This window comes from Microcaecilia unicolor, chromosome 4, assembly GCF_901765095.1.
Source record: "Microcaecilia unicolor chromosome 4, aMicUni1.1, whole genome shotgun sequence".
Taxonomy (NCBI): Eukaryota; Metazoa; Chordata; class Amphibia; order Gymnophiona; family Siphonopidae; genus Microcaecilia; species Microcaecilia unicolor.
The window spans coordinates 33,399,155-33,426,241 of record NC_044034.1 but is presented as its reverse complement, the minus strand read 5'-3'; the positions used below and the strand labels follow the sequence as shown (position 1 = coordinate 33,426,241).

Sequence of the window (27,087 nt, the reverse complement as noted above, 5' to 3'; positions counted from 1 at the left end):
TCAAGATTGCAAATTATCACTGTCAACTGCTGAGCAAGATGTAAATAGGAACCACAAACATAGGGCCCTGTTTACTAAGCCACGTTATAGACACGTTAACATCTTTAACGCGAGTTAACTGTGTAGGTACCTACAATATCACCTCTATTTTGTATGTTTTTATTGTAAACTGCTTTAAGTAGTCTAACAATTGAAGCCACTGTTTGCCCTGGGAGTGGTAGTATGGAATGTTCCTACTATTTGGACTTCTGCCAGGTACTTGTGACCTGAATTGGCCTCTGTTGGAAGCAGGATACTGGGCTAGATGGACCATTGGTCTGACCCACTATGGATATTCTTATTTTAATTATTGGGATTTATTAGCCACCTTTATGAAGAGATTCACCCAGGGTGGTGTACAGTTCTTAAATGTGGGCACATAAGTTACATGTGCCCTTGTGTGGTTAAGTACTCTGTAAGTAGACATGTATAGGTGAGAGACATGACCAAAGCAGGAAGAACAGTTCCCCACAGAGTAGTAGAAGCAAAGAATAAAGTAGGGACAACCATAAAGCAAAACGGAACCGAGACCTGGTTCTCCATAGAAGGTCTCTCTTCTATATCCAACAGAACAGTTCAGGGACCTCTGTTAAGCGTTTTTTGCATACGTTTGCCAGGGGCGTAACTAGGTGGGGCCACGGGAGCCTGGGCCCCCGCAAATTTCATCCGGGCCCCTGGTTTTGCAGGCGGGGGTCCTCGCCAGCCGAAACTGCCTTCAGTGTTGGCCTCCGGCGCGACGCATTCCCTGCCCTGTGCTCTTTCTTCCTCCTGACATCCTCCATGTTCCTTTAAGTGACACATAACATTTTAATAGTGTTAATGCGTTAATTGCCCACCCCTAGTTTATACCGTATTCATGTTTGTAAGCTACAGTTAGATTTTCATAACTACCATATGTAAAACAAAACTAAATATGGCCACTAGCATTTGTTGGCATGCGCCATAACCTAGAAAGTCACAGTAGGGGGTGCCATTACCACCGTGTCGGTGCAAACACTTAGGTCCCACGTCCTCCAAGACGCAAGGACCAGTGGAGCATATCGAGTGGGGGAGCATGCATAAGAACAAAAGAATTGCCATGCAGAGTCGCATTAAAGGTCCAAGCCCAGTACATTGTTTCCAGTGGTGGCCAATCTACCTGGCAAGATCCCAAAATGTGGATAAATTTGGGGTTATCCCAGGGATAAGCAGTGGATTTCAGTTTATGAAGCTGAACTTGGCTGCTGGGCCCAGGGCCAGCCCTACACTGATTTTAACACTAATTGGATAGGAACAGGAAGTCCCAACAATAGCCTTTATTCAGCAAATCAGGAAGTAGTTGCAAAAGCTGGTCAGTGAAACTTTGCAATTTTGGGCAGTTTATCAGACGGTCACGGTGCAGACTCCAACTTATGCAGGAAACATCTTGTCATCATCTTTCTGCTTCCAGCCATGTCTCCCATGGGACTAGATAACATGAAAAAGAACAAATATATATAGTGATTACAATATTTTTTACTAATATGGTTCATATCTGACACCTTTTGGATCTATTATAGTCGTTAGCAGAAAGTTAGTTTTCAAAATGACTAGCTAAAGGTGTTTAATTCAAGTTAATAATGGTTTTTGTTTTAATGAGCGTGTAATTTTTAGCTAATAGCCCTTTTGAAGTGTTTTTGTTGAATTCATGTAAGCATTTCTTCTGTTGTGGTTTTACTGACAAGAGCCCAAGCGTGCTTGCTTGGGAATTTGAGTTGTGCTCACTGCAGTTTAATGTAGACTGGGGGTATGTGGTGATTTACCTTCTTTCCTTCTCCCCCGTTCGGCAATTGCTTTCTCCTCCTGCATCCAAGTTGCTCATAATCAGTGTCCAAAATACTAGGCCAAAGTACTTTTTAAAAGTAAAAATAAATGTATATTTTAATACTTAAAAACAACTACAATGAATGCAACTATTAACATTTTTAACCGACAACTTTATTGCTCTACAATTCAATCCACTTTGCTTTTAGTAAAACTAAATTTTTGAAAATGACTTGTCACTTATGCGAATGCGTGGCTTGAGGGTCATTAATCCAGCACAGTTAAAAAGGTTCAGCTACACTAGCAGAAAGCGGATTGTTCAGTCTGATAAAAAGTTCCTTCAAATCGGACCAGTTTGCAATATTATTGATATCTTCTGACGAGGTCTGCAGGTTATGATCAGAGGAATCTCTGAAACACTGAATTCCATGTAGCCAAAGAGTACATTATCATTTACGGTCATTATCTGCATTAGAAGTAGCGCTCTCTGATTCTTCATTTGTATCTTCATTAGTCATGCTGTCCAATTACAAAGAAGGCTTTCACAAAGTTGGAATCTTGTCCTAACAATTTTTCATCTGATGGCAAGCTCTGTTTTGAATACCTTTGAGAACTGATGCAAGAACATCAAATGTGTGGGAACCTTTCAGTCTTAAGGTCAGACAAGCAGACTTCCTAGAGACAAAGCCAGGCTCAGGGCAGCCTCCCAAATCCCTTACCTTCCTGTATCTGCTGTTCCCTTGGTCTGTCACTCTTGTTCCTTTGTACTGGGTCCCAACACAGGAGCAGGAGGGAGCAGAACTTTCTGGTGCTGGGCCCGGGGAATCTTGCCCCCTACTCTCTATCTCACCGGCCCTGCCTAAAGACTTTTAGCAATCCAGTGGACAGTTACCCCATTCTAAAACTTTTCCATGGGATGACCAGCAGTCTGTTGTAGAGGCATATGTCTGTTCACCAAGAATTGCTACATCTCTACTGTAAAGGGACCCAACTCATCACTGTTCTGTTTGGCTGGAGACCAGTAACCAATTCAACAAACACAGGCAACTCCACTGTCCTTATAGGCTGTGTTCACTGAACAGCAGAATTTAAGATGAGATGATCCACTATTTGTGTGATAAGGTTTGCAATAGCAAAATCCTGTTCCCAGTTTTGCTGTTTTAATTTGGTTTATTGAAGAACTGTCACATCTTCCTTCTGCTCTTACTTTCTACATTTAACCGCAAGCATCAGATGTAACTGAATAAAAATAGTAAAACTTGGCAAAATTATTACTTTAGTAAAGTAACAAATTATCTAGTACTTTACAAAACTTTTAAAGTACAATAACTAGTTACATTTACTTAGGTGCCGATGATTAGTTCCCCACACTGTTTCTGAACAGCTCTGTAAAATCACTGCTGGAACAGCACAGGGAAAGACCGCCCTTATGATTAATACCCAAATATAGGTGCATTATTAGCATTGATCATAGGGGACTTCTGCAGGATTGTGCCTGGACATGTGCTCTGCCACAGTCCTCCTGGACCTGAGAGCAGCACCTTTATTTTGCTGACGACACAGTTATTCAAAGTTGTAAAATTACAAGAGGACCTCAAGAGACCGAGCATCTAAATGGCAGATGATGTTTAATATGAGCAGTTGTAAAGTGATGCATGTGGGAAAGAGGAACCCGAATTATAGCTACGTCATGCAAGGTTCCACATTTAGGAATCACCAAGCATCGTTGATACATTGAAACCCTCTGCTCATTGTGTGGCGGTGGCTAAGAAAGCAAATAGAATGTGTCACAAAACACCTAGACCCGCCTGGGGTAAATCCACGGCCACTTAGAGGGTCTATCCCTAGCACAGCTCGGGTCCACTTGCACCTGCCGCTTATGCTCTACACTAGCACCCTCCTCCCACCGACTGGGTCACAACTGCCTCTGGGCGAGTCTCCCGCTCTCCCATTATCCCCAATGATTTCTAGATTACTGGAGCCACACTCCCAGTGGCCCCACAGTTCCCAGAGAGCACTCAGACCCAACACACAAACCAGAGAGCACTCAGACCCAACACACAAACCACCAGGATTCTTTATCGGTCTAGACAGGCAGAACGAACAAACAAATGTGTTTATTCTCACATTGGAACAATGAACAAAAAATGGGCAATCCAAACAATAACAGGTAACTGAAAAATGGATCAAATTGTAACACTAAACATCTATATACTGTCTAAACAGTACCTGGGAAGATCAGGATATATAACTGTTCACAGAGCCTCAGCAAAGAGATCTGTCGTCTTTCCTCCCGGCCTGAAACTGAAGCAACAGCCAGCATCTGTTGGGTTATTTCAAACTCCAGGCCAATCGGAGCTCAGAACAGTCGTGTTTCAAATAAAAACTGGTTACATCACTGCGGGCACTTTCTATTATCTTGGGCCAACTAAAAGAAAAAAGTTGGTCCTCTGTAACAACTTTAAGCATAAACATTCACCATCTGCTGGCCAAATAGGAGAAATACACTTCAGAACATAATGAATGCAGGAAAATAACAGGCTTAAAAAACACTGTTTCTTCACAGAATGTTAGGTGGTATTAGGGAAAGGAATGGAAAACAAAAAGGATATTTATAATGAATTTGTTTTGCTCCATGGTGTGACTGCACCTCAAATATTGTGTTCAATTCTGGTCACTGCAGCTCAAAGATATAGTGGAATTAGAAAAGGTACAGAGAAGGATGACAAATAATAAAGGGGATGGGACATCTTCCCTATGAGGAAAGGCTAAAGCAGCTAGGGCTCTTCAGCTTGGAGAAAAGACAGCTGAGGGGAGATATGATAGAGGTCTATAAAATGAGTGGAGTGGAATGGGTAGACGTGAATTTCTTTTACTCTTTCCAAAAATACCAGGACTAGGGGGCACGTAGTGAAGCTACAAAGTAATAAAAATGTAAAATGAATCGGAGAAAATATTTCTTCACCCAGTGTGCAATTAAACTCTGGAATTTGTTGCCAGAGAATATAGTAAAAGCAGTCAGCTTAGCAGTGTTTAAAAAAAAGGTTATAGACCATTATTAAAATGGACTTGAGGAAAATCCACTGCTTTATTTCTAGGATACAAAAAATATGTATAGACAATTAGTTTGCTCTTGTCTGATTCTCAATTTGATAAGGGGTGGGGGGAGTCTCATCATGCCACGGGGATTGGTATGTGACAGTCTGAATCAATGCTTCATGTATAGATAATGCCCTCTTGCAGCACATATGAATAGTGAATCATACCTAGGCTCACATCAGCCCAGATCTCTTGAGAAAGCGTTTGCGAAACGGGTGCCTGTCGGGGTCTGATGAGCTGATTGAGCTCACAGATAAGTGACTTCACTTTTTTGTTTGCTTACCGCTTGTAAATCTTAAAAAAAGAAGAAAATTGAATATAATTGAAAAAACATAAATATTGATATTGAACACAACAGAAAATTTCAAGACTGACATTTGAAAGGTGCCACAAGAGGGCATTAGCTATACATGAAACATTGACCCAGACTGTCACATATTATGAGACTTTTTTTTTCCCCTCTTATCAAATTGAGAATCATACAAGAGTGAATTAATTGTCTAATACATATTTTTTGTATTAAGTTGTTTGCTTATTGCCTATAGACTTAAGGTCATGCTTCATTGGATTTATTTCTAGGATAAGCAGCATAAAATGTATTTTACTGTTTTGGGATCTTACCGGGTACTTGTGACCTGGATTGGCCACTGTTGGAAACAGGATGCTGGGCTTGATGGACCTTCGGTCTGTCCCAGTATGGCAATACTTATGTACTTATTTAAAACTTTAAGATTTTTTTTTTAAAGGGGCAAAATGCCAAGTTTAGCAAAGATTTGGCCACTACAGTGTTTTAATGCTTGTAAAGGAAGTCTTGTTCACTTAAGGCAAATGAGGGTAGGTTTTTATTTTTTTGGTTTTTAATAACAGGTTGTCTAAGCTGGACAGAGCAAACAAGTGCCTATGGGTCTTCATAAAACATTAGCATGAGATGCCACAAAATTGTAGCACCTATATTCGTATCAGCTCAGGAGTATAACCACTTAAGTATTGCCATACTGGGAAAGACCAAAGGTCCATCAAGCCCATCATCCTGTTTCCAACATTAGCCAATCCAGGTCACAAATACCTGGCAAGATCCCAAAAAAGTACAAAACATTTTATACTGCTTATCCCAGAAATAGTGGAAAAACGGTCATCAATAGGTGCAAAGTATAAAGAGGACCATCGAAGTTTCCTCCCTTCAGTCTTCCTGAAGTTCAACTGAGACTTGGTAAAACAGAGAAATAAGGGAATTACTGAGGTGGGAGTGTACAAGTGAATAGGGGTTAGGAGTTAAAAGCAGCATAAAAAAGGTGGGCTTTTAGCCTAGATTTGAAGGCGGCCAGAGATGGAGCTTGACGTACAGGCTCAGGGAGTCTATTCCAGGCATATGGTGCAGCAAGATAAAAGGAACGGAGTCTGGAGTTAGCGGTGGAGGAGAAGGATACAGATAAGAGAGTTAACCCAATGAACAGTTTCCAGGGAGGAGTATAGGGAGTGAAGAGGTACTGAGGAGCTGCATTTTCATCTTCTGGGTTCTGTAATTTGTTTTCTGTTCATGCAAACCAGTGCTGCTGCCTTGCTCTCCCCATGTCAGGTTCTGTGCCGGTTGTTTAGAATCTCCCCCCCCCCCCCCCCCAGATTTAATATTGTTTGCAAAGATATGGAATGGAAATGGTTCCACAATCCTTCCCAATAGAATACCACAAGTAATTTCTCCTTCCTTCAGAAATTTTCTTTCCACTTCCTAAGTCGGTCTACCACCTTAGCTCCCACCCTTATCCTGCTAAGTTTGAGCCCCTTATGCAGGGGAATACCAATAGCTTTGCTGGTATTTAAATACATCACTCCCAATCAACCAAAACCCGACAGACGTTGGACACGCTCTCCCTCGGGTAAACCTTTGTTTTGACTTTGATCTCAGATCTTGCAGGACTGAAGATAGTTTGCTATCCTTGCTTTCAGAGTCTCCATCGCTTCCGCCCTCACAAGTCAAAGCAACACGGTTATAATTTTCAACCTCCTACTTATTGCTACTGAGGGACATCACTCCCTCCCCTCCAATACTGTGCAACCACTCCTATCTCCAAAGATCATTGCTTGGGTCCTTCAGCAGCACCCATCCCCCAACATCTCTAAGCTCTGAGCCACAAGAAGGTCTGGTATTATCTAGTCAAATAGATAACAAGCTAAAAATATGGAATAAATTTATGCAACAGAATAAAAGTGAAGAACGAGCAAGACCCTGATCTAAGCACACATGCCAAAGAATGGTGGTGAAGTGGGTTTCACAGAGTGATGGTGGCTGGTATCACTTGAGGTCATGGTATATGACCTGGTGAAGGGGGGCAGGTTCAGGTCAAGTCTAGGCTTAAAGCCCACCTCTTTGCTACTGCTTTCGACTCCTAACCATGACTCTCTTACTCAACACCCTCACTTATCACCCCTAGCTGCCTGTCCGTCTGTCCAATTTAGATTGTAAGCTCTGTTGAGCAGGGACTGTCTTTTCATGTTGATTTGTACAGCGCTGCTTAAGTCTAGTAGCGCTATAGAAACGTTTAATAGTAGTAGTAGGTTCAAGAATGATCCCAAGATTGATACTGAAGCTGAGCCACCTGGCCAGCTATGGCTCCTTCCATGGCATGCATGGGCAGCCTTTGGGAGATACAAATGGATGTTAGGCTATTAGCAGAGACTTGTGATGGGACCTAATTTTACAGTCAGTAGGAGCTGGGTGTGGTCAAGTGTAAAAGTAAATGCTGAGTAGCAGGGCCAGGTGTTTTGACTCTTTAGCATTCTGATACAACCCTCCTGGTTTCGCCAAGATTGTACTCCATTCTTCCCTTGGCCCTTATCACTAATGAGTAGGCTCTATAGTGAAAAGGGGGGGGGGGGTGAGGGGAAATAATTTTGATTCTTCTGGTTAAAATGAATAGTTTTGTAATGGCCGCAAATATCAACCCAGTAGTTTTTCATTTAACTGTAGGTTTTTGTTGTCTTCCCTTTTATATGGTTGATTATACCTGATCTCTTGTCCCCGACCTTGTGAAACTGGTGGAAGAAAGTTTTTAAAGAGAAGGAAGTAGCTGAGGTAGCATAAAGCAGTTAGTCATGATTTAATATGCTAAACAATATTAATTTTGTTGACCCCTTTGAGATGTCCCATCTAGCAAGACAAAGGGGAGCCCAAAATGGCCCATCTCCTAAAGCAGGAAGTGCTAGTCTTTCGCTACACAGCAGAGTAATTAGGGATATCCTTCCTGAGCTGAATTTCAGTTAGTGCAGTGTCCTTTCTTCTGCTTACCAAATATGGTCACAACCCACTTCTATTTACCAGTTGATTTTTCCATGAAAATATTGAAGTGCCCTCAGTGTGATTCTTTCCACCTCCCCCCCCCCCCTTCTAGCTCTTGGTTAACTGCTATTCTACTGGAACTTACACTTCAGTGCAATTTTAAATTTAAATTAATGTCAATGTGTAAAATGTAGCTGAAAGCTAGTTGAGAAATTTTTTGTGCCATTTATATCCCACACTATCCCAAACAAGTTTGAGTTCAATGTGGCTTACAATAAACAGTATAGGATACGTAACAAAGAATAAATGCATAAGAAAGCAATTTGTTGTAAGAATCCAATTTTACAATACATTAACATAAACATACTGGCATAGCTATGGATATTTAACATTTAGAAAATCTATTATGAATGACAAATTGTACTTGAAGCAAAGAGAAAGTTAATGGTAAATAGAGTAATAACCAATTCGCCTCCCAACCACCACCCCCTCTTCCCCCCAACTGCTCCGCCACCCAATTTTAGCTAAGCTTCTGAGGATCCATTCCTTCTGCACAGGATTCTTCTATGCATATCCCACGCATGTTTGAACTCCGTTACCGTTTCCATCTCCACCACCTCCCGCGGGAGGGCATTCCAAGCGTCCACCACCCTCTCCGTGAAGAAATACTTCCTGACATCTTTCCTGAGTCTGCCCCCCTTCAATCTCATTTCATGTCCTCTCGTTCTACCGCCTTTCCGGAGATGGGAGGCGGGACTGGTGGTTGGGAGGCGGGAAATACTGCAGGGCAGACTTATATGGTCTGTGCCCTGAAAAGGACAGGTACAAATTCAAGGTAAGGTATACACATATGAGTTTGTCTTGGGCAGACTGGATGGACCATGCAGGTCTTTTTCTGCCATCATCTACTATGTTACTATGTTAGGTAATATTAAATTGTTTGAGATATGGTTCAGTGTCTTTTGGAAGAGGCAGCACTTTTTTTTTTTTTTGGTTAGAAACGCTCGGAGTGTTTGACACAGCAGTGTAGTGATGGGAGTGGGATACCTTCTTTCGCTCCCCTTTATTTAGAATGCAGACTAGAACCTCCTTGGATAGCCCTTAATAGTGTGTGGGGTGTGTTTTTTACTCAATTCAGAGTAAACTCTGGAATTCGTTGCCGGAGAACGTGGTGAAGGCGGTTAGCTTAGCAGAGTTTAAAAAGGGGTTAGACGGTTTCCTAAAGAACAAGTCCATAAACCGCTACTAAATGGACTTGGGGAAAATCCACAATTCCAGGAATAACATGTATAGAATGTACGTTTCGGAAGCTTGCCAAGTGCCCTTGCCCTGGATTGGCCGCTGTTGTGGACAGGATGCTGGGCTCGATGGCATTTTCCCAGTGTGGCATTACTTACGTACTTATGTAGGCTCTGAGATGGGATAGCGGTTATCTGGGGGTTTTTTTTTCACAGGCACAAAGTAGGGACTGAGCCCAGCCTATCTTTGCCAACTGGACATGCTGCTCCCAGAGCTGCTGTTCTGGTTACCATTTGGAGTCATTGCCCCCAGAAGAATTATTAGTATCACAGCCACATCTGAGAGAGGCCACCACCCCGACTTCTCCCAGTGCTCGGTCCCCCTCCTCGACTACCCAAAGCACTAGTTTCTTGAATGGTATGATCAGGTGGCAGAATTGAGGTTAGAACTCTAGCAGATGTTCCACTAAGGGATGCCATACCCCCTAACGCCAAAATTCCCTCCCCCTTGATGATTTCATTTAGGAAAAATGGGTAACCCACCCTACTGTTGAATCTGCAGGAGATAGAGTTGGAGAGAGAGGCAAGATGACCATAAACCAAAGCAAGTCTTGGTTGGTGGTATGTCTTAACTATTATGTCAACTGATTGCCATCCTCACTTAGATTTGTATAATGAACTCCCCCCCGTGAAGAATCAGTATTGTTGCCAGAATGTATCTTACTTAAAATGAAAGTCCTGGTTAGCAATTTTTTTAAAACATATTTGGAAAGCCCCCAGATGGATAACAGTTTAGGAACTCTTAAAAAAAAAAACCCAACTCATTTCTTGTACAGGTATTTTCAGAGAACAGTAAAAGTTTCAATGTCGTATGAGGAATTTGAACTATTTTTACAAACAGTTTGAAGAAAAGAGTTCTCCAAAATACAAATATCTGAACATATAGGAGGACCCTGTTTATTTATTTATTACATTTGTACTCCGCGCTTTCCCACACATGGCAGGCTCAATGCGGCTTACATAGTAACACTATAAGGAATTACGAAGTCGTAGGAATAAAATACAGTTTGTAATGAACGCATAATTTATGGGGTTAACGGAAAGTAAGTTGAGCATAGGAGGAATTGGGTGCAGAAGAGAATGGGTGTTGGAAGGTAGGCGTATAAAGATGGAAAGGAATGTATATGGGGCAGTAAAAGGATTGTGGGAAAACATGGTCGGTTTAACTGTTATCATGAAGAATCATGCGGACAGGTTTTGGTTAGGTTGAATCGTTAGGGTAAGCTGTCTTGAAGAGATGGGTCTGAAGGGCAGTGGCGTAGGGTGGGGGGCGGTCCGCCCCAGGTGCACGTCGCTGGGGGGTGTCGGCTCTGCGCTGGTGCACTGCCCTCTCTGCCCCGGAACAGGTTACTTCCTGTTCCGGGACAGAGAGAGCAGTGAACCAGCGCGGAGCCGACACACCCCAGCAACGTGCAGTCAGGGCGGATCGGCCCTCCCGCCTGTCCCTCGCTGCAGGTATGCGCTCCGGTGGGGGGGGGGGGTGCACTCCAGCAGGAGGAGGGTGCGCAGCGGCGACCCGCCCCGGGTGTCAGCTCCCCTCGCTACGGCTCTGCTGAAGGGCAAAAGTCCATTAATGGTACGGATAGGTTTTGGTTGAGCATTCCAAAGCTTGCTACCTAAGAAGGAGAAATTGAATGCTTAGAGGGTTTTGTACTTAATACCTTTGCAGTTGGCACATTAGCGTTTTTAATGCGCCTACACTTAGCAAATGTGCTAACCGTGTAGGCACCTATAGGGATATTGTAGGCACATAACGTGGTTAACGTGTGTTAAAAACACTAACGCTTTAGTGCGGCTTAGTAAACGGGTCCTTATATAGTGTGGTTGTTCTATGACATTACTACTCACAGGCCCATCCTTAGCCAGCATCTCTCAATGTCCCCAGTCCCTCAGTATTTTGTTGGTGGGTTTTTTTTTGTAGTTTCTCTGGCCTTTTTCACTTTCTGTGAAGTCTCTTGACAAACACTTTCATGGACTTCCTGACAAATCTCCTCTATCACCATCCCCTTTTTATTTCTTTGTTGATCTATGCTTTTCTTCCATGTTGATTACTATATTGTGTATTTGTATTTTATTGAACCGGAGCCTGCCTCTCTGGTATTGTGTAAGCCACATTGAGCCTGCAACTAAGTGGGGAAAATGTGGGATATAAATGTGTTAAATAAATAAATAAACTAGAAGCACAGCAGAGAACTGAAGAACCAATGTGCAGCCAAAAATATCTTGGGGGAAAAAAAGGGATCCTTTATTAAGTTTTATGTGAGCTGGTTCCTTCTGACTTACTCATAATTTAACCACATCTTATGTTGCTATCAGAATTGTAAAAGTTCCCAAAGATTAACAAAACACAAAACCTCGCTGCACTCCCGACCATATGCCCCCTTCACGGCAACAACTAGATTAATACTAGGGGAAGATTTTCAGGTTAAGAAAAGAATAGGAGGAAATCTAATCTTCCTGTATCTTTCTACAGGGAGGAATTTTATTTAAGACAGGATGAACATTTAGAACTAAAATAGTCCTATGCATCCTAAAAGATGTATTTGGAGGAGGGGGTTAGGTCATTTTTGTTTTTAATGAGTACTACAGACTTCGTTTTTTCCATTTTGTCACTGTCCTCCACATTACAATGCCAAATATTCAATTTTAATATTTGTTGCCTCTTCCATTTCTGAAAGCTTTCTGAGCTGTGTATGACTTGCAAATCTGTAGGAGCTGAAATTGGGCAGATTAAGGTGAATTACTCAGGATTTAAAGGAGAGAGCACCAGATCCTCCCCCCCCCCCCCCCCCCCACCCAACCCTGTGAGTTCTCACAAGTCCCAATATACCTGCTATGGTTGCTTGTAAAATAGGCAATGATTAGTTTGTGCTTAAATGAACTTGACATATCTTTTGTCATCTTTCAAGCCGCAGGTATTCCTTGGGCAGAGTATCATTATTGGATACTTGGTTGGAGTTTGAAGGTAGTCTGGATGAAGAGAACTGCAGCCAGTATGTTCTACCTTGCTGCCGCACTCTTTCTATAGTGCCACGGTAACACAGGGTGCTGTGGAGCTTGACTGTTGCAGCTGTTGAGCTAAAGCCACCCCTGGTTTGACTAGTGGCTCTTTTTCCTATACTCCACCTTGATCCCAAGAGCATTGAGCAGTTTGTCTTCCCTTTTTGCCTTGGCCAATAGGTGTGTTCATTAGCACTCGTTCAGTTTCTACTGGTGCTTAAAATTTCAAGTGCATGCAGATCACTTGCATGGACATATACTTTTTTTTTTTTTAGTTACATTTGTACCCCGCGCTTTCCCACTCATGGCAGGCTCAATGCGGCTTGTATATATAGAGGTACTTATTTGTACCTGGGGAAATGGAGGGTTAAGTGACTTGCCCAGAGTCACAAGGAGCTGTGCCTGAAGTGGGAATCGAACTCAGTTCCTCAATTCCCCAGGACCAAAGGCCACTCCTCCACTGTTGCTACTCTTGGAGATTCTACATGGAATGTTGCTATTCCACTAGCAACATTCCATGTAGAAGTCGGCCCTTGCAGATCACCAATGTGGCCGCGCAGGCTTCTGCTTCTGTGAGTCTGACGTTCTGCACATACGTGCAGGACGTCAGACTCACAGAAACAGAAGCCTGCGCAGCCTTCTACATGGAATGTTGCTAGTGGAATAGCAACAGTCCATGTAGAATCTCCAATAGTAGCAACATTCCATCTAGAATCTCCAATAGTATCTATTTTATTTTTGTTACATTTGTACCCTGTGCTTTCCCACTCATGGCAGGCTCAATGCGGCTTACATGGGGCAATGGAGGGTTAAGTGACTTGCCCAGAGTCACAAGGAGCTGCCTGTGCCTGAAGTGGGAATCGAACTCAGTTCTCCAGGACCAAAGTCCACCACCCTAACCACTAGGCCACTCCTCCACTCACTTACAAATTAACATGCATATTGGTGTTTTACGTATAGACGAATTCTGCGTGTATACAGTAGGCACAAAATACATAAATGTATGAAAAAAAACAAATGCAAATTGCCGAAGCTTTAATTTAAAATTAAAGCTTAACACACTTTTGGCTGTTCACATCCCTAGTGGCCACTTGGACAACCTCTTACCTGCTGTGTTTGGTGCTCAATGTGCCAAGTCTTGAGGTTGGTGTCTGTGCTTGTAAGATGTATTATCCTTTTCCATCCTGTCTTGTGCTTCTGGCCTTCGTGCCTGTCATAAGGGGGTTGTTGGTGGTGGGGAGAGAGGCAAGAGTTACAGGGTCAGGATAGCACTTCTTTCTGTCCTTGAGTCTACTCATCCATTTCAAAGTCAGCAATGCCTTGGCTTTCCCACTCTAATATCCCATTGAATCTGACTTACCCACAGCCCCAAATAAACTTGACTAACCCTGTTTAGCAGCAGTTCAAGAATGGGCTAAAAATACTTTTGCCTGAACCCAGCACAAGTGGGCACACACCTGACATCAAAATCGGCTTCCAGCCCCCCCACCCCCACCCCACCCAGGTGCAACCACGGTCTCCCACCCTGCAGGTACAGCCACTCACTCCCAGCCCGTCCCGCAGATCAGCATTACTCCATCATCTGTCCTTCTTCCCCCCTCATTCTCACTGCACTGCTTCTAGTTTAAATTAAGGGCACCAGCTGACAGTGATTGATAGACAGAGACCCTGGTACCGCATACAGTTCAAGCTTCTCCTGCTCACCTACAAATGCACCCAATCTGCAGCCCCCCCCACCTCTCTACCCTCATCTCCCCTTACGTTCCTACCCGTAACCTCCGCTCTCAAGACAAATCACTCCTTTCAGTACCCTTCTCCACCACCGCCAACTCCAGGCTCCGCCCTTTCTGCCTCGCCTCACCCCATGCTTGGAATAAACTCCCTGAGCCCATACGCCAGGCCCCCACCCTGCCCATCTTCAAATCCTTGCTCAAAGCCCACCTCTTCAATGTTGCCTTCGGCACCTAACCACTAAACCTGTATTCAGGAAACCTAGACTGCCCCAACTTGACATTTCGACCTTTAGATTGTAAGCTCCATTGAGCAGGGACTGTCCTTTTTTGTTAATTTGTACAGCGCTTCGTAACCCTAGTAGCGCTCTAGAAATGTTTAGTAGTAGACCCACTCCAGAGCCTTCTCTCTGTCTCAACTTCCTGTTTCTGAGAGGGCGGATCGTTGCAGAGGGAAGGCTCCGGAGTGGTTCTCTTTGAATCGCTGCTGGCCGGTGCCCTTAATTTAAACTAGGTGCTTTTGAGGCGGGGGTAAGGGAGGGAAAAGATGATTCACCTTGGCCACCACTCGGATCATTGCAGAGGGAAGGCTCCGGAGTTGATCTCTGTGAATCTCTGCTGCTTCGCAGTGGTGGTGAGGGCGGGAAAAGAAACTTCACCTTAGCCACCATGATGCCCGATTGCGATCCACTATTTTTAGGTGGGCCTTGGGTGGAAATGGGTGGGCCTGTCATCTACCAACATTTGCTATTTCCGATTGGGGATTAAGAAGGCAATTTCCCTCCCCCCCACACCAATTCCTGCAGTGGAGTGCTACTCAGTAGCAGTTTACCAAATCTTAAGTGTACTTGGTAGCAGGTGTAATTACTGATACTGAAATAGGGAGTTTAATGTCTAAACTTACTATACCCTTGTCCCAGTCTAATTATGCCCAGGACATGTTCCTTGCCATTTTACATGAACTTGGGTTTGATAGGTTCATATCCTGACTTTGTACTACGGGAACGTTAGGCGTTTATGCAAGAAACATTTTAAGTGCTGGTTTATGCAAGGTTCCGCGTTAGGAGTTACGGATCAAGAAAGGGATCTGGGTGTCGTCGTCGATGATACGCTGAAACCTTCTGCTCAGTGTGCTGCTGCGGCTAGGAAAGCGAATAGAATGTTGGGTGTTATTAGGAAGGGTATGGAGTCCAGGTGTGCGGATGTTATAATGCCGTTGTATCGCTCCATGGTGCGACCGCACCTGGAGTATTGTGTTCAGTACTGGTCTCCGTATCTCAAAAAAGATATAGTAGAATTAGAAAAGGTACAGCGAAGGGCGACGAAAATGATAGTGGGGATGGGACGACTTTCCTACGAAGAGAGGCTGAGAAGGCTAGGGCTTTTCAGCTTGGAGAAGAGACGGCTGAGGGGAGATATGATAGAAGTGTATAAAATAATGAGTGGAATGGATCGGGTGGATGTGAAGCGACTGTTCACGCTATCCAAAAATACTAGGACTAGAGGGCATGAGTTGAAGCTACAGTGTGGTAAATTTAAAACGAATCGGAGAAAATTTTTCTTCACCCAACGTGTAATTAGACTCTGGAATTCGTTGCCGGAGAACGTGGTACGGGCGGTTAGCTTGACGGAGTTTAAAAAGGGGTTAGATAGATTCCTAAAGGACAAGTCCATAGACCGCTATTAAATGGACTTGGAAAAATTCCGCATTTTTAGGTATAACTTGTCTGGAATGTTTTTACGTTTGGGGAGCGTGCCAGGTGCCCTTGACCTGGATTGGCCACTGTCGGTGACAGGATGCTGGGCTAGATGGACCTTTGGTCTTTCCCAGTATGGCACTACTTATGTACTTATGTACTAACAGATGAGAATAAGGCTTGTAAAATGAAATGAGGGCCATTTTATGCAAGAAAGTATTAGTTGTGTTAAAGAAAAAAAAAATATATATATTATTGTTTCTGCCTGTCCTGTCACAGGTGGGTCTAGCCTGCAGGCAGACAGACTTGGGGGGTGGGGGTGGGGCGGCATGGTGGCTAAAAAGCATTGCTGTGGGACCATAGGTCTTATTTGTCTGACTACCAAAGTTGGGGTAGTGGTGGCCCCAAGAGGGAAGCAGCTGGAAGAGCCCAGGGCTCCCTCCTTCCCAGCAAGTGGAGTTCTAGTGGTAGTGTGAAGAGCTGTACTGGTGGAGTGGGGTAGGATGAGATGGAGACACAGATCAGGTACTACAGCAGCTCCAAGGACAACTGCATCTACACCGAGAGTCCGCTGTGTTCCACCTCCACTGGCCATTCCATGCATTAGTAACTTTTCCATGGACACCTTCGTCTTGTCTGGCTGTTGTGGTGGTGGTGGGGGGGGGGGGGGGGGACAGAGAAGGTAGTTCTGAGAGGCATGTAGGAATATTGGCACTAACCCTGTTTTCTTGCTTCCACAGATTGATCACTTCGGATTTGATTTGGATCTTACGTTCAAGCAGCGCTATTTGGTATCTGACTTTCATTGGTCTAAAAATGGCCCAATACTCTTCTATACTGGCAACGAGGGCGATATCGCCTGGTTTTGCAACAATACGGTATGTGCAACTCTTTCTTTAGATATTCTGACCCTTCAGTAGAAGGGGCATAGCCAGCCATGGTGAATGCTGGTATTTAAGATTAAAGGCCTCGTTTTCAAAACAAAATGTCATAAGGTCCAAGTTGCGATTTGATGCCGCTATTGTACACATTTTGCTCCATAGTTCATCCAAATTTCAAGGGGGAATGTTTTAGGCGGGACAAGGGCAGCCCCAAGAGTTGTTGTTGTTTTTGTTTTTTTAACAAAATGAAAACATGTAGGGCCAAAATTTTATTTTAAGACGTTTTTAGTCATAACTAAGTGTCTATATCTGAAATAATGTCCCCTCTTAAGGTGTGCGTAGAGGAGGGAGGAGTCCGTCATCTGCTTTCCCACTGACAAGTTATACGAGACTCTCAGAACCTGCTCATTCCTAACAGGTGAAAGAGTGCTCCCGCATACCTTTAGAAGGAAAGTTGATTTGAACTAGTCAGGACAAGCTAGAAGGCTAGTGGTCAAGTAGGTTTTATGATCATTCAATAAGCAGGGCAAGGCCAGGTGGTCCTTATCTGACAAGTGTTAATATACTGCTATAAACGTATTAATTTGCATCTTTTTAGGGGTTTATGTGGGAAGTGGCTGAGGAGTTAAAAGCCATGTTGGTATTTGCTGAACACAGGTACTATGGAGAGTCTTTGCCCTTTGGAAATGAGTCGTATAAGGTAAGTCCTTTTCCTAGACTTAAATAACTGAGGCTGGACTTGCCTTCCATTATAATTTTTTTTTTTCAAGTATCTACCTGTTGTATTGAAAATGTGGTGATTAATTACTTATGCTGTCTTGAGGAAACTCCGCCCCCTCCACCCACCCCCCTCCTTCTGCCACCGGGCCCTCACAGTGCCTCTCACCTCTGTGTGAAGGTGCTGCACCGGCAACAACAGCTGATCACCTCTCTGGACTTCCCTCCTTTCCTCCCTGGCCCGCCCTCGTCTGATTCGCTATGGAATTCGGTACGGAACGGCTCTAACGACGACGTTAGTGCATCCCCCCCTGAGTGCCAGTATAGCTATTAGCTGTACTGGCAGTTAATAATTATAATGTATTTTTATAAACTTGGGGAAGGAGGTTAGGATGGAGGGTGGCTAATATATTCAAGTGGACGCTGGAAAAGAAGAACCAGTGAAAATAGAGTGGGGTTCTTTCCTGCCACCGAAGAGGCATTAGGGTCTGAACGCATGCTAAAATGTAAGAGGTCCATGGGTATAAAATGGGCTGCTTCGTATTTAGTGTGGCTTAGGGCCTTATTGTGTGTTAAGGGAATTAACACCTGCGTGAAGGAACCTAATGCTGCTGGATGAATTCCCCCTCCCCCACCCCATGAGCTAGGGTAAGAATATACATGCAATGCAATTTATGGTGCTCCAGACAATGGAGTAACATGATCATTGTGAAGAAACAAATGTATTGGATATTTTCCTGCCTTACAAGTCCTGAAGTGTATTTTCTCCTAGTTGGCCAGCGGGTGGTGTTTTTTTTGCTGTAAAGCTGTGATAGAAAAGTTAAAGCTCCCTCTTTTAGTTTCACTCTGAAGAAGTGATCTACATTACTGTGAGCAGTATATTTTAAAAACTTGTTGACTGGGCTCTGATGACCCAGGAGCTCTTTTCATTTTGACTTTACTGGGTTTTTTCCCCAAGGCTTAGCCTGGGAGAAAAGAACAGGATCTCTTTGCTGGGGTTCAGTAAACACAGTTATATGATCTGATCTTCCCAGGTACTTTTTAGAAAGTAAACAAATGTTTAGTATTATAATTGATCCATATTTCAGTTATCTGTTACTGTTTACTGATTGCACAATTTTTTGTTAATTGTTCAATTTTTAAAGACAATAAACAAGTGTTTATTGCCTCTGCCTTTCTAGACTGATAAAGAATCCTGGTGGTTTGTGTGCTGGGTCTGTGAGTGCTTTCTGGGAACTAAGACCACTGGGAACGTGGCCACCAGTAAACTAGAAATCACTGGGGATAATTTAAGTGGGAGACTTGCCCAGAGGCGGTTGTGACCCAGTGGAGGAAAGTGCTAGTGTAGTGCATAGGGTGCAGGTGGGCCTGAGTTTTGCTGGAGATAGACCCTCTAAGGGACTGCAGAAGTTTAATGGCTGTATTGTATCATTTGTAAATGATGTAGGAAAGATTAGGAAACACCATTATATAAGGGGTTATGATAATCAAGGTGACTACTAAGTAAGATTAAAAATTGGTGTAAACAAAGCTATACAAAATACAAGTAAATCAATAAAGTATAATTAAATCTACAGCATCTTAAGCATCAGTTAAAGTTGTGCGAGACTCTCAGAACCTGCTCATTCCTAACAGGTGAAAGAGTGCTCCCGCACACCTTAGAAGGAACGTTGATTTGAATTGGTCAGGACAGGCAAGAAGACTAGTGGTCAAGTAGGTTTTATGATCATTCAATAAAGGCAAGGCCAGGTGGTCCTGAAGTTTTTTATGAAAGAGAAAATGCTGAAATTGTACTTCAGCTCCTCCAATATGCTTGAATAACAAAGCTTTCAAGCGTTTTTCTAAGTTTTAGAAAATCCATATTGTGCTGTAGAATATTCCAGAGTTCTATAAATATGGAAAACGGAGAAAACTAGTTAAGGATATATGACAACATGGGCTGCAAAAGTTTTCTGTACTGGAAAGTAGAGAAGAAAAACAATTATACTCTGACTTGGTCTCGGATATCCAGTTAATGCGCTTCTAAAACAGCAGCTCTGTTTCAAGAACATCCAGGGAAAAAAACTGCTTTTTCAGCAGGACAACATTTTTGTTGGGAGAGTAGGAAGAAGCTGTGCTATCTTTTATACTTGTGGGGGGAAGGGGAGGAGGAACAGGTACCAGTGGGCCATCTGATTCTCTTCCCTCTTCCCCCCCCCCCCCCCCCAATATTGAAAGCCTGTTGAGTGCCAAAGTTAGGGAAGATCCACTAGAAGGTGGAAAACTCAAGCACCCCACGGTAAAAACAACAATGTGCAAAAAGTGGGAATACGACCAAGGAAACCAGACACTGGAAGACGTTCTTAAATAAAAAGACTCTTCAAATCCTTAATAAAGTCTTTTTATTTAAGAACGTCTTCCAGTGTCTGGTTTCCTTGGTCGTATTCCCACTTTTTGCACATTGAGTGCCAAAGTTAACCTGGAAAATGTTATCCAGGATAAATTTGGGTGGGTATATACAGAGGTACTTTTATCTGGATAAGCGGTCTCCAATATCTTAATATTTGACTAACATCATTGGGGTATCTTTCTGAATTCAGTTTGCCAGGTTACTGAATATTGACCTCCTGAGGTGTGTGTGGCTGTTTAAAAAAATATTAACCAGGCAAGTTTGGGGAACACTATCTGTTACTGCTGAGAGTGAGCGTAGGTGGCTAAGGGGTTCTTCATTAGGATCTGTTGGGTGGGTATTTCAAGTAACCATTGGCTGCTGTCAGACAGGAGAGGCAGGCTAAAAGGACCTTGTAATATTTTAGTTATTTATTGCATTTGTATCCCACATTTTCCCACCTATTTGCGGGTTCAGTATGGCTTACAATACATTGTGAATGATGGAAATTCAATTTGTTACAACGCGGTTATGGATTACATTATGAGGAGTTATGGGAAGTCAAAGTCAGAGTATCGTTGAGGGAATCGAACAGTGGAAAGAAACAACGGGAAACTGATAGGGCAACAGAACAATAGTAGGAGTGCGTTCGGTATAACATTTTACTGTGAGTAAAGGTATAAATTAAGGGGGATAAGAATTCAGAAGAGAATGTATTGATGCATTACTAACAGTGTGTGTGGACTTCATGTGTTTTGATCCTTTCAATAAATTTTATCAAAGAGATGAGTCTTCAATAATTTGCGGAAGTTGGTTAGTTCGTAGATCGTTTTCAGGTTGTGTGGTAGTGTGGTAGAGTTGCATGCTTATATGAGAAAAGGTTGATGCATGCAGCGCTTTGTATTTTATGCCTTTGCAATTAGGGAAGTGAAGGTTGAGGAAAGTTCGGGATGATCTTTTAGCGTTTCTGGGTGGTAGGTCTATTAAGTCTTGCGCAATATGGCATTTCTTATGTTATGTACACAAAACTTCAAAATATTTTGCTTGAATATATAGATATCGGTTACTGTTTTTTTTTTAAACTGTTTACAAAACACCTAATAGTGCAGAGGTTGGACTTTTTTTGAGGTCTAGCATGATAGAGCCAACCAAATCTTAGACTTTCCAACAGTGTGTTCTGGATTTGTAAGTAGAATGGTTGAATCCTTGGATTTCATCAGTACAGATGTTTGCCACCAAAAAGATGCCCAGCCGGATATCCTTTGCAAAAAAAAAAAATCTATTTTTCTTATACAGACTAGTCAAATGATGGATTTTATATATCTTTTTGTAAGGCTTCTCCAAATACTCTAGCTGTTGACATTACTTTGTAGGTGAAATGGTATGGAGTTTTATGCTGTCTCATGTCTTATTTTTTTTTTTTTTTTTTTTGTAGGATTCCAAACATTTAAACTACTTGACATCTGAGCAGGCCTTGGCAGATTTCGCAGTGCTAATTCGCTACCTAAAAGAGAGCATTTCAGGAGCCTGGGACAGTCCTGTCATTGCTATTGGTGGATCCTATGGAGGGATGCTTGCAGCCTGGTTTAGAATGAAATACCCCGATGTGGTGGTTGGGTAAAGAAAGTTATAATGCCTAGGCGTCATAGGACAGAGTTAACTTTTTTTTTTTCTTTTTAATATTTTTTTTCTTTAACATTTTTTTTGTGTGTGATTTGGGGTTTTTTAAAATTTTTTTCTCATTTTCTCTCAAAATATACCATGTCAGTATTGTCACATACCTGTGCCATTTAACAAAGGGGGTCCCATTAGGTGCAATGCTGACCCCTGGGCATGAACAGGCCTTGGAGATCCAGAGTGTTGGGCTAATTCAGCATTTGAGACTCCTAGCCATAATAGAGTGAACAGCAACAAAAAAGGTAACATAGAAAAAAATAAGGAATCCATAAAGTGAGACAAAATTTGAATATCTTATTTAATAAATACTCATTGTAGACATAATTTGAATCTTAATACATTCTCATCTAGCCTTTTTTATGCAAATGAACTAACTTTTAAAATGAACAAGCATCTACATTTCCAGGCCTCCTTTTGAGATTGAGGCCCAGGCTAGGTGGCCCTGTTGCTCCCCCCCTCTGGTAAATGGGAATAAGTTGAACTGTACCAAAGGTGGTCATTGGAGCAGAGAAAACAATGGGTCATGCAAGCTGAGCTATTATCTTTAACCCACTCACAATTTATTAAATATTATCTATGACCATTCTGTAACTGTTTAACAAGATCGCTGTCCATAAGCCTTCCCCCCCCCCCTCAAAATAACAGCTCTAATAGATAGCTGTGAAGTAATATGTGAAATTTTAAGCTTGATTAGGTAGGCCCTAGAGACCTGCATGGGAACGGGGTTTGCGGGATTCCCGTAGGGATGGAAGCAGTTCTGCGGGGTTCCCCTGGGGACGGAAGCAGTTCCTGTGGAAGTGAAAGCTGCACCTGCGCCAGCCTCTTATCTACCAATTACCAAGTTCTTTGAGTGCTGTCTCCTCCCCCTCTTCCTCCTTGCTTTAACAGCACAAATGCGGAGTTCAAAAAGGCATGGGATGAACACAGAGGATCTCTTAATTAGAAAATGGGAAGTTATAAAAAAAATAAACCTAACCTTAAATGGCTGCATGTGTGTGGATTTGTCAAGTGACACTTAGATGGTGACTCTGGCTGTGATGAACTAGGGCCGATACCGGGCAGACTTGTATAGTCTGTGTCTCATATATGGCAATCTGGTTTAGGATGGACTGGAAAGGGCTTAGACAGCAACTTCAGTGGATGGAACATTGGAGTGGGCTTTGACGGCAACTCCAGCAGCTGGAACATAAAGATAGAGCCGGAAAGATTTCTATGGTCTATGTCCCAGAAACACCAAAGAATTGACCATAATCAAGTATATAATATCATACTTGTTGATTTAATCATATATTGAATGAGTGTGACTATTGGCGGACTGGATGGACCGTTCAGGTCTTTATCTGCCGTCACTTACTATGTTACTGTTAATTCTCTCTGCTCCCGGGCTAATGTGCAGACCTCAGCTCTGACCAGGCGTGAGCATCAGATGTCACCTGACCTACTGGTGCATGCATGTGGCGACCTCTCAGCACACAGTGCCGGTGAGACAAATCTTACATGTGCGCACCAGAGTGTTCCAAGTTCCAACTTCCATTCCTTCCTTGCCTGCAGTGCTGTGGCTCAAATCCAGAGAGAGACAGAGAACTGACCAGAATTTTCTTTTATGTACCATTAAATTCTTACGGGGATGGGTGGGGGTGGGTTAAATTCTTGTGGGGATGGTTTGGGATGAGATAAATTCTTGTGGGGATGGGTAAGATTTCTGTCCCCATGCAACTCTCTAGTAGGCTCCCACTTAGCCATGTTTTGACTATATAGGCTCATGACCCATCTGACTACCGAAATGTTTCGACTCGCAACAGTTTCTTAGAGCAGCAGCACCAGCCAACTAGTGGAACCTGTGAAAAAATGTCTTGGGTGGCACCAATGATTCCCTTGTCATTACGCTGACTACCCACTCCGCCCACATACACTTTGGAAAGAAGTCCATATGCCATATTCTGTATCCTTTCCTCACTTGTTAAGCCCAGCTGACTCTTTTGTGTTTTGTTTTTTTTTGTTCCGTGTAGAGCTCTTGCAGCCTCTGCACCAATCTGGCAGTTCGAGGATCTTGTTCCCTGCAACACGTTTTACAACATTGTGACAAATGATTTCAGAACGAGTGGCCCTGGCTGTGTTGAAAGCATCCAGAAGTCCTGGGAAGCCATTAACCGGCTGTCTTCGACAGGTATGAAGCCTTTGCTGTGGGTTTGTATGGAAGTGGGCCAAACTTTTTTTTAATTCTAAATCATGATACCAATTAGGGTACCATCTGAGTATTTTTTTTGTATGTTCAAGCATTTCAGAAGATGTAAATAATCCTGAAGAGCCCTGCATTTTTCATTGAAAGATTTCCAGAATAAAGAGGGAATCTTAGTGAATTGAAAAGTGCTCTGGTCAGGAATAATGCATGCAAATCTTCCTTCCTGGAAGGGGTTTTAGATGGGCAGAAGAGTCTCCCCGTAGGGGTGTGATTACAAGCGTAAACTATATTGGAATTTAATTGTAAACCATTTTTTTATTGAGCAGAGAAATAAAAATACATTAATTCAAACAAACATGTGGTGGTCAATATTGTTACAAGATTCACTCCTACCCCAACTCACCACCTCCTGCCCAGCCCGTATGCCCATCTGATTCCAAGATTTTATACAGAATCTAGACAGGATTAAATCGCCAAAGCTATAAACAACTATTGTAAGTAAAAATGTCAACCTAATACAAAACAATAAACAATCAAAAAACCTTTTGTAATCCTGACTTACTAATGGGCTCATTTTCGAAAGAGAAGGATGTCCATCTTTTGACATAAATCAGAAGATGGACGTCTTTCTCCCAGAGAAACTCGATTTTGGGCGTCTCCAATTGCTGTCTGTCGCAAGGACGTCCAAAGTTCAAGGGGGCGTGTTGGAGGCGTAGCGAAGGTGGGACTTGGGCGTGCCTAACACTTGGACATCTTTGACCCATAATTAAAAAAAAAAAAACCAAGGACGTCCCTGACGAACACTTGGGTGTTTTCACCCGGACATGTTTTTTTTAACGAATAAGGCACAAAAAGGTGCCGGAAATGACCGGATGACCTCCTGTTACTCTCCCAGTGGTCATTAACCCCCTCTCACCCTCAAAAAATATCTTTAAAAATATGTCGTGCCAGCCTCAAATGTCCTACTCAGGTCCATGATAGCGCATGCAGGTCCAAGGAGCAGTTTTAGTGGGTACTGCAGTGCACTTCAGACAGGCGGACCCAGGCCCATACCCCCCTACCTGTTACATTTGAGGAGGAAACAGCGAGCTCTCCAAAACCCACCACAAATTCACTGTACCCATATATAGGTGCCCTCCTTCACCCGTAAGGGCTATGGTAGTGGTGTACAGTTGGGGGTAGTGGGTTTGGGGGGCTCAGCACACAAGGTAAGGGAGCTATGTTCCTGGGAGCATTTTATGAAGTCCACTGCAGTGCCCCCTAGGGTGCCCGGTTGGTGTCCTGGCATGTCAGGGGGACCAGTGCACTACAAATGCTGGCTCCTCCCACGCCCAAATGGCTTGCATTTGAATGTTTTTGACAAGGACGTCTTTGTTTAGAAACATCCATGTCTAGGGACGTCCAAATTTAAGGATTTGGATGTCTCTGACAGTATTTTTGAAATGAAATATGGATGTCCATCTTTTTTTCGAAAATACGGGTTTCCTCGCCCCTGGATTTCACCGTTTTGCAAAGACATCCAAATCGCAACTTGGACGTTTCTTTCGAAAATGCCCCTCCAAGTAACTATTGGAATTTTAAAGTATGGGATAAGTACAGAGGATTGATAGGGAAGTGAAAGTAAGTTGGAGATGGGGGTCAGTGGTTGTAGTATTGCAGTAGGAAAGGCAAATGTAATGGCCTATTCAGTTATCTACCATCATCTGGTTTAATTTCTTGGTCAAGACAATTTCAATGCTGCGTTATTTGTAGCAACACAAGACCACTGGTTGCCATTGGTTCCAAGGAAATCAAAGCATCATCCAGCAAAATTTGCCCATTGTAAACTTGCCACCACTTGTCCTCCAGTCCACTGAAAAATAATGAAAGCTTGTAGCATGTTTCATAGAGTTAGAAAAACGCTTTTTGTGTTTCTGGTTGTCTGACATTGTTTCAGGAAGGGACTAATGGCACGCACAAACAGACCCAAAAGCATCAGCGGTGGGGGCCAAGACGGTCAGTGTAGCAGCTCCGGGAAAAACCCAGCAAGGCATTGTCCCTTATGAGATACAAGTCAACTTACTGCCTGGTTTTGGCCAAAACCGAAAACTAAAGACTGGTTGTGTGAATGTGAACCAGTGCAGCCCACTGGGGATAGACCTGGCAGTCTATAGACCTCTGGTAAACCCACAGGAAATTACCCCCCCGGTCCCAGGAACTGCAAGCACAGGATGACAACTGGGCGAGTCATTTTAACAAGGACTTCAGGTTCCCAAGTCTTTGCAAATGTAGTTAAATGTACTCCGAGACGGGGAATGTTGTGAGAGACTGGGTAAATATAAAAAGCTGGCAATCATGTTTTGTTTTTCACAATCTGTGCACAAGTAACAAGAAAAAAAATGAGATGTTTCTGTTTTTAGTCATAAAACCGATTTAAGGCCAAGCATGATATAGATTTTTCCTGAAATAGAGTAATGGAGTCTAGACACTGGTCTACTTGGCAGACATTATACCAGCCTGATGCACATTCTCACTGAATGTGAAGACTATATACTCTCAAATATTACAGTCAAGAGCAATACACTTCTTCTCAAATTTATTTCTAATATATAAATTTCATTTTATCATATTTCCCTACTAACATTATAAGCTGACCAGTACTTGTGCTTGAAAACGATCTCTGCAGGTTTCTTTCTCATAGAATCTAGCTTCTGCATGCCACAAGTTTTGATTAAAATTCTGTATCTTCATCATACCCAACAGAGCCTTAAAATCCTTTACTCGCCCAAATAGTATCTAGGTTAGAATATATATTTAAATAATGAAAGTTGCTTGTCCTGGGATTTGTAGCATGGAGTGTTGCCACAATTTGGGTTTCTGCTGGGTGCTTGTGACCTGGCTTGGCCACTGTTGGAAACAGAATAGTGGGCTAGATGCACCATTGGTCTGACCCAGTAATGGATACTCTTATATTCTTATATATAACCACTAGCCGTTAAGCCCGTAAAAACGGGCGAGTATTGCAGCCCTCCTTTCTCCCTTGGCCTCACCCTGTCCAGCGATCCTCCCCCCTCCTCCCATGTCTAGCTACCCTCCTCGCCGCCGCTCCCTCCCCCCTCCCTGCTGGGCCCCCTGCACTGACATGACTGTGCCTTTCACCTCTGTGTGAAAGCGCTACAGGCAGCAGCAGATAGCTCTGCTGCTGCCTGCAGCGCTTCCACACGGAGGTGAGAGGCGCTGTCAGGTCAGTGCAGGGGGCCCGATACGGAGGGGGCGGGAGCGGCGGCGGGGATGGGGGAGGAGGGTGGAGGTTGTTTTGTGCGATGTTCTTTTCCAGGCGGCGCGGCAGCGTCCGACAATTCGA

The 27,087-nt window shown here is 43.2% G+C and overlaps 1 protein-coding gene across 2 annotated transcripts in view; it reads left to right on the top strand.

Annotated features, from left to right (window-relative positions):
* Positions 1-27,087, top strand: part of PRCP (prolylcarboxypeptidase) — a 57,173-nt gene that overhangs the window by 6,099 nt on the left and 23,987 nt on the right. For both annotated transcript variants that reach the window (XR_003941863.1, XM_030200092.1), the window contains exons 2-5: positions 16,660-16,797; positions 17,399-17,500; positions 21,321-21,502; positions 23,572-23,729. Coding sequence is in view for 1 of the 2 variants with exons in the window: in XM_030200092.1 (XP_030055952.1) it covers positions 16,660-16,797; positions 17,399-17,500; positions 21,321-21,502; positions 23,572-23,729 (580 nt within the window). In the remaining variant the exon portion in view is untranslated. The remainder of the gene's footprint in view (positions 1-16,659; positions 16,798-17,398; positions 17,501-21,320; positions 21,503-23,571; positions 23,730-27,087) is intronic.